This window comes from Pygoscelis adeliae, unplaced genomic scaffold (assembly GCF_000699105.1).
Source record: "Pygoscelis adeliae isolate BGI_AS28 unplaced genomic scaffold, ASM69910v1 Scaffold181, whole genome shotgun sequence".
Classification (NCBI taxonomy): domain Eukaryota; kingdom Metazoa; phylum Chordata; class Aves; order Sphenisciformes; family Spheniscidae; genus Pygoscelis; species Pygoscelis adeliae.
Window position 1 is genome coordinate 1509801 of NW_008824360.1, and position 8570 is coordinate 1518370.

Below are 8570 nucleotides of genomic sequence, written 5' to 3' on the forward strand. Positions count from 1 at the left end.
GTAAAGTCATAACATGTATCCCCGCAGTTGGGGCCCTGCGGCTGCTCTAAACAATGTTTGGTTACAATTCTGCAATTTTACTATGGAATTACCAGCCTGTCAGAGTCTGACACAGCCAGGGAGCTGAAGTCAACAGCCTCGCATGGACAGGGGACGACACACTTAAAAAACTTCGGGCAAGTCTTTAGTTGAGTCAACAGTCATTATTTAGACCTTAGGCATTTATAACCTGCTCATGTAAATTCAGTTGCTTTGTAATACAGGGCTTTGCTTGCCTAGGGACTGCTGGTTTACGTATTTATAATTTGTGATTATATTTCTTTTTCCTTCCTAGAAGCACTGAACATCTATTGTAAATGACACAAGCAAAAAGAACAGTAAAAACATGCTCTAAACAGACACGAATGCTCTAAGTAAATCAGTGCTACTTTTCTACTGAGCAAGGGCATTCAGCATAAGAAGGTTACATTTCAGACATTAATGAAACCTCACAGGTTAACAGGGGAAATAATACTGCAGGTATGACAAAAAATGATTACGTTTCTAAGACAATAAATATCTTAGAGTTCTGATATTAGAGTAGGTCTGGTTTAGGGGAAGCTGAAGGATTGTTACTTATTCACTGAGATGTGCTATCATTTCTTATTCTGTATAGTATCTCAAAAACTCTCTCTACTGTTCAAACATTCACTTGCCCATGTTTAAATGTCAAAGTCTTCATGGGAAATGGTGCATCTTTAACTTGGTGCACATTGCAGAAGTTTTTCAAGAGCATGAGTGCAGAACCCTCACAGAAACTGAACGAGCTTTTTAAAAGACCTCTTCTATTCCTACCCCAGGAATGACTTGTTTGCCTTGGTTTTCTCACAGTACTGCCTTCTTCCACTAAAACCACCTATGACATTAGATAACGTGAAACTGGTAGGAGTGGAACAATTCAGTTTCATGGAAATAAAGTGCTCTCTTTTTACAGACTGTTAAGTGACAGTGCAAGAGCAGAAACCAAGAATGGTGTATTTAGTAAGTCACTGGAAAGTTTAGTCTTCCTAAAAAGGGGACAAACGTGGTAAGATAAACTATTTATAAGCTATCAGCAGCACATATTTTTCTTTTCTCTCTGGAAAGTTTCCCCATCAGGCAACTTATCCATGAAGTCATTCCAGCTTGCACACTCCTATCCACAGCTTTTTATGGAATGAGCATTTCCCTGCACTATCGATCCCCCCTCTCTTACTCCAGCTTATAATTACACTAGAGAAAAAGCTTCTGACTTCTAATATCAAGACAGAGAAACTTTTCTGAAAGACATTCTTCTCTCCCAACTCGATACCGCCTGTCTTCCTGTTGTCTTTACTTGCCATGTATCATCACGCTTTTTTGCATCGCTACAGAGACTGGGGGTCTGCAAGGGATTTCTCCTGGTTTTTCTTTGATTAGCAATATCAGCAAAGGGGTACCAGCACTATTGCTGCTGACAGCTCTGGCTCTGTGACAGGCTGTGAACCATTTTGACGTACTTGCATCTTACCAGCAATACAGACACTGCAACTCAGAAACCCCCATTTCAGATTGTCAACTCCTGATGGAGCAGAACTTGCCTCTCCATAGAGACCAATGCTGCTACATACACAATACAAAAACACCTAATAAAATCCCATCCCCACCCCACTAACATAAAACAACAGACAGGCAAAGAGGTGCTATTAAGAAATCTGACATTAGGTGAGAGGATTGGTACATGCTCAGTGATCAAATCCTTGCATAACTAAAACATTAGAGCAACTTATGTAGGCAGACAATATTAAAAGAGCAGACAGACACAGACAGTCTTTGGGGTAATATATCAAAGAAAGGCGACAGACAGAGAAAGAATGCTTAAAAAGGAAACTGTGACCTCTGCTATGTTAAAAAGAAATAGTCACTTTCGGCACCTATCTTCCATCTTCAGTTACCCACTGGGTAGGAATCTTTTCCACCAAGGGAGAAATGAACTCTTTTCTCACCAGCTTTTGGTTGAAAAACCAGAACAGCACCAGAAGAAAGATTTGGCGAGGCTGAAGCAAGGATGCATGAGGTTACTGAGCAGATGCGTGTTTACCAAAGTGTAGTATGGGGAAGGCTTTGTAGTAAATAATAGAGCTGGCAACAATTTGCATCAAACTAAAAAAACTGAACAAACAAACAAAAAAAAGAGGACCTTTTCTAATTTCATTTTTAATGGACAGTTCTGAGTTCATCAAAATCTTGTACGAGAAACAACTTTGCCAGTGTAAGATCTGAGCTGTGGGAACCCAGATTTATAGCAAGCCAAGAACTCACGAAGTCCATGGGAACTCAGAATATTGCGGCTCTGGACAAGTCTATGGTAATGATACTTCAGCATCTGTCAATTACAATAGATAATAGAAAAAGACTCCTGGCTCCCTAATCTCAGCATTTGCTGTATTCAAGGTATTGCCTGTAGTAAATACAGAGAAGGACAATGCTAGACTACATATACTGAGAGTATGTTATATTATGTATCACAGGTATTTTCTGTGCATCACTGTGGGAGAAAAACCTTCATCACATCCAGACACTGTCATATGAAGCCTTGAGCAATTCTCTGGTGTCTTCCGGGACAGTTAACAGCAGTACCTCGAGATGAGGCAAGACCTCACCATATGCTCATCATCTTCTATTTCCATTTTAAGAAAAAGAAAATGTCCAGAGAGTCCTCCTGTTCTTTAGGTCATTCCTCAGAACACAGTTCCTACTTCTTCCCTACCCACCACAGTTTGCTCTAAGATCTCCAAACACTGGGAGCAACGACACCATTTTGCTTGCTTGCACCCGTACTTCTCTAAAACGTCACTAAAAGCTCCGTACTTCGATGAACAACAATCAGAATTTTTTGGTCTGAATGTAATTGTCATGGGGTTTTTGTTTCTAGCATAAAACTGTCACTTAGGATAGTAATTTTTTAACAGATTGCTTTCCTGAAAATCGTCAAACTTTCAACACTATGTGGTAGAAAATTTTCCACCTTAGGCATACTCTCACCTTGAGAGCTTTGCTTGTCTTGGTCTAGAGATGCAGAAAGATGCATATTCTAGTGTGCGTGGTGGGGTGCCAGGAAATCAACAGAGACAGGTTAAATGAATCTCATCTTAATGACCCTGTGATGGGGTCTGAGAGATGGTTATTTTCTAATGTTTAACTTGCATTTCCCTTTCCCACTTAGCTTCTTTCTATTTTGGCTTACAGCTACTATACCCTTTCATTTTTTCTATTATCCTCCTACGTTTTCTATTACTTAAAAAAATACCTTTCCCTTTCTTTTTTGTTCTATCCCTGCTTCTGTCTATCTTAAAAAAACTTTTCCTATTAGCAGATCAACCTCTAGTACAGCTAGATGAAATGTTTAATCACTGCTTGAATCTCCTTCCCCTCCATACTAAACGATTTCCTCAAATCACAATTTTCTTACAGCATACAGAGATTTCTGTCTATCTCCAGATTTGCCTCTAGTATGTGATACAAAATGAATTACATTATATTTTAATAAACCCTGTACTGCTCCCTCGAGGATAAATTGAACAACAAAAGATTATTTTATATTGCTTTCAATGCAATTTTTTGTCAGTGTGAAGAATGCAAGCTTGGGCTCTAACATAACATGCACGCTGAAAATATTTTCCCCAGTCTGGGGGATATCCATTGAGAGCTCTTAGGTTTTGCTCAGTTATCTCCTTGGTTAGACAGAAAGAAGAGCAGTACCATCAAAATGTCTTTCTAAGAATTGCTTGGATGGTCTGCCCCTCCATCAGATTTCAGTATGTAAAGGTGTAAAAAGTTCCAAAAAATTAACAGAAAAAGAGAATCCACTATTTATCACCTTATATGGTGTACTTGAAAGTTTAAGACCCTTCCCTAAGTTGACAAAGTTAATAAAGTTTGCAGAAGCTGAAATGACAAACAACAGAAAAATCACACTGAGACTGGCAGATTATTCACGTCACGTCACCACAATGAAATGCCAGACATTTTTGTGATGAATGAAAACTAATAAAAGTGAACGATATATGAAATGTACTTTATTAAAATGCTTGCAATTGTTGCAATGAAAACACCGAAGTTAGCGATTTTATACCTGATAAATGTTTTCTTCTGTTTCAGGCTCACGGATTGGCTCGTGTCCAGCCTCAAACACAATGTACTATTACACCAGCCGCCAGAGAGGAAAAGTCAAAGATGAAACAGAAGGGAAAAAGGCGATTTGGAATTCCACGTAAAAACATAGGTAGGCATTAAAGAAACAAGTTCAAAGTACAGGCTGGCAGCAGGACAACCGGTTTGTTGGAAAGCACAGCAAAAGGTTGTTTCATATTTCATAAACCGGCAATGAATACACCTAAATCTCCTCTAATGATCATTAGAGCAACTTCCTAATTCTTTCTCACTAGGGAGACCGCCTGTGGCCCAATATTAATTTTCTGAAGTCAACGTGAATTTTGCCTCTTTTACATAATGGCAATTATTTCCACATATATTTATTATCTACGAATAAAAAAGCTAAATCCAAACTGGAAGGACAGGCTGGTGCTCATGTAACAGGCCACATGGCAAAAGGTTGTCACAACACTCTTCTTCATTTTCAGGTTCTTGCTTTATTGTGAAGAGCACAAAGTAAAACTCCTGACATTATAAAAGCTGAAAAGAATCAGGATGCCCTAAATTACTAATCATCTTTCTTGCTGCACCTTAGGCACTGTTCAATATTCACTAATGGTTGAATCAGTTTCTTTCAGCGTGCCTCCCACTGACATGCCTAAGTGGAAGAACACAAAATCTCCAGGAAAAAAACCCTAAACTATCATATATTTTGTTTCAGCACAAAAACATGAAAATGAAATTACATCTTTTTCTTCTTCACACTTAGTAGGATATTGGACATGAATGTATTGACATATTTCTGATAATCTTTTGCTCCCAGACATTTTGCTTGGATAAAACAAGACTTAAATTTCAGATCTCTTATTAAATCATAGCCCAAATGCCAACAAGGGAGTGTGTTATAACATCAATTCCACTGTTGTTTTTTTTTCAAAATATTCACCCTCTGAATTAAATTCTGGCCCCATAGAAGCCAAAACCACAATGTCAATTTATTACTATCAGAACAAGATGTCACCTTCTTTATTCTCAAAGTAACGCCCTTTTCAGTTAGAGTTTGTATTAAAAAATTATGACAAATCTCATTTGGAAACTTAAAATCTGGACTCACAAGCCACATTTTAGGAAATATTTACAAAATACTTAATCTAATATTTCTATACTCTAACTGAAATATTCTATTCTATTCTATACAGACATATTGTGCTATTACTTACAGCTTAATTTTGAAATATGCTACTTTCTGTAAAAACCTTACAAGTTTCTCAGACGAGCTATCTCTGTAAATTTCAAAACATCTTGTTAAAGGTTTTGGCTGTGTTTGAAGATAACATATATCTAGTCATTTCTGAAACTCCAAGGCCGTACAGCTTCAGAAATTACCTGGTATACAGGATCTTCTACATCTTCTTCCAAAATTGTCTACAGCAAAGTAAGAGGACAGGCAGTAAAAGCAAAGAACATAAACAGTAGAGATAAAAGAACTGTATTCAGAAGTTAAAGGACAGCAAAGAAATAAGCAAAATGGGCAGGTAAGTATATAGTTTTCTTTCTTTAGTATAGAGATAAAGTCATTATTGTTCAAAGTAACTTTATTCAAGTTTCATCCAAGTTTAACAATCTACACCTTATTTGATTTGATTCAAATACAGACATTGAGAAGTATATTGAATCTTCCCTGAAGTATTAGACGCTGTTAAAAGCCTGACTTACAACTCACTGACCTTCATTAAAGTTTTCTTTCTGAATTAGAAGAAACACTGTGCAGGAAATGAATAGATCATTTCCAGTTGTTAAACATGTTCATCACACCCCAAGTGATAGCTTTCATCACTGTTTAATCCTACTTCTGAGCTCACGATGGCCGTTAGGTTCATATTTGTCCATTTGAAGCTAGCACTGTTCAAACCCATTGCTGTTAAATGCTGAGGATGCTCAGTGCCTCTTTGGAGCAACTTCGGGGGCAACTTCAAACCATACTTTTCTTGGCAGTAGTCTAAGCTTATGCATGTACCTGGTATACCGCTTGTTCGCACTGTTTGTCCTTTTGTGCCTTTTTTTCCATTTCTTCCCTTTGTTTCAGTTCATAGATGAGCTGAAACAGGTCTCGCAAGTCCAGAATTACAGGTTCAGCCTATAGAAGCAAAAACAGGAAAATATACTCCTCTTATCCCATCCTGCTGATAGAGCAGTTATAGCATGTCCACAATTGGAGAGAACTTCATACAGAATTAATTTCTACCTTAGCATCCAGGCTCAGGTTAATTTCTATCGAACTAACTATATTTGCAAATTAATGACAACTATGAATATAAAAGGCATTATAAATATAAAAGGTATATATATGAATATAAAAGGCATATATATGAATATAAAAGCATATTTATTAGTGGTTTCTCATACAATGAAATTCCGGTAGACTATATCCAAAGTAGCTATTTGGTATCTATTACTTTCTATTTAGATGAGTATAGGAATATAACCAAACGTATCTGTATCCAGCCTAGGTTAGTTAGAAAGGAAAACAGTAACTAATTATAAAAAAAAATCGTGAAAAATCAGAAATAGTGAAATACATTCCCTTTTTCCCAAGCTGGTGTTGTGGTTTAACCCGGCAGGCAGCTAAACACCACACAGCCGTTCACTCACTCCCCCCACCCCAGTGGGATGGGGGAGAGAATCGGGGGGAGAAAAAAAAAAAAAGAAAGAGTAAAATTCGTGGGTTGAGATAAAGACAGTTTAATAGGACAGAAAAGGAAGTGAAAAGAACAATAATACTAATAATGATAAAAGAATACAGAAAATAAGTGATAGTGATGCACAAAGCAATTGCTCACCAATGCCCAGCCAGCTCCCGAGCAGCGGTTGCCACCCCCCAACCAACTCCCCCCAGTTTATGTACTGAGCATGACGTCCCACGGTATGGAATGTCCCTTTGGCAGTTTGGGTCAGCTGTCCTGGCTGTGCCCCCTCCCAGCTTCTCGCTGGCAGGGCATGAGAAGCTGAAAAGTCCTGGACTAGTGTAAGCACTACTTAGCAACAACTAAACCAGTTGCTAAGTAGTGCTTACTAAATCAGTGAGTTATCAATATTATTCGTGTCCTAAATCCAAAACACAGCACTGTACCAGCTACTAGGAAGAAAATTAACTCTATCCCAGCTAGAGGGGAAACAGGACAGCTGGTTTCATTAATTTGCTATTTAAGAACATCTAAGCAGACACCTGTGACATATCTAGCACAATCATAAATAATACAAGATTGGCCTCTTGAACAGCTTCTTATGAACACGGCTTTTCTATTGAGTTACACTGTAGAAAATGACAGTGATCTGATACTTACTGCCTGGGCTGTTTTTATTGCCACAAATCTGTGATTTCCCTCCTTTCCACATACATATCCAAACGCTCGATGGTCTGTGATATCCTTTGCAATGTATGAAATTTCATGAACTGCATGGTGGTGCTGTAGTAGCTATTAAAAAAAAGACCACAGTAAGAAATATCCATCAAAATGTTCTGTTAAAAAGCAAAAAGCTGTACAATTTCTCTTTCATCAGTACTTTACCTGGATCTCAATACAGCTACGGATTTAAAACGAACATAACCTGGTATCAAAATCAACTAACATCTGAACTCTTTAAGCCTATTCTCTTTTCAAAATCTAGCCAAACTTGACTTGCTTTAATAATCTGACTAAAAGCTTCAATTCAGTATTTTTCTTGGTATCTTTTGGTGAGATATAATTCAATAGAAAATATCATGTTACACAGCATCCTAGGTCCAGAATCAATATTTGTAGGTATATAAAAGAAGCAGCAGCAGCTACCTCTAGCTTCATACAGGGCGACTCTGAGGACAGACTGATCTGCAGGGGCTGCAGAGCTAGAGCTGAGATACCTAATGTCTCCAAGAATCGGCACCAGACTTGCTTTATCTCTGCAACACTCAGCATCAGCCAGCAAGGGGTATTTCATTTAAAGTGTAACAGAACTCCAAAAATATAGTTTTCCCAGAAAATTCATGGAAATGCAATTACCCAACTTGACATCAATGCTAAATGCAAAAGTTCACATTTTATTTCAAATCCCACTTTGGTTAATTTTAATAATAGAAGACTCAACTTTGTTTTAAATGTATGAGTAGAACTCTCTCCAGAGCCAGGACGTGAATCTGAGACTCCTATAAGCATGTCTTGGAGTGCCAGCACCTTTCTCACTTTGGCCTAGGTAGTATTTTATTACCAAAATAATATTTATGTCTTTCTACTTAAAATAATGTCCTTGAAAAGTTTATCTAAAGCAATCTATTAGTTCAAATTTCTACCTTCCGATATATTGACCTGCTCTTATATCATCTAGGGATAATGCTATTTCTGAGAGCAGGCAAAGCCTCACAAAGAATTCTTTTGAGGTCC

The 8570-nt window shown here is 37.7% G+C and overlaps 1 protein-coding gene across 1 annotated transcript in view; it reads right to left on the reverse strand.

The window, feature by feature from the left end:
- DAB1 (Dab, reelin signal transducer, homolog 1 (Drosophila)) overlaps positions 1-8570 on the reverse strand; it is a 147164-nt gene that overhangs the window by 35128 nt on the left and 103466 nt on the right. Inside the window, exons 5-8 of the mRNA XM_009319799.1 lie at positions 7497-7628; positions 6170-6289; positions 5539-5577; positions 4133-4198 (exon numbers count right to left, since the gene is read on the reverse strand). Of these exons, the coding sequence (XP_009318074.1) occupies positions 4133-4198; positions 5539-5577; positions 6170-6289; positions 7497-7628 (357 nt within the window). The remainder of the gene's footprint in view (positions 1-4132; positions 4199-5538; positions 5578-6169; positions 6290-7496; positions 7629-8570) is intronic.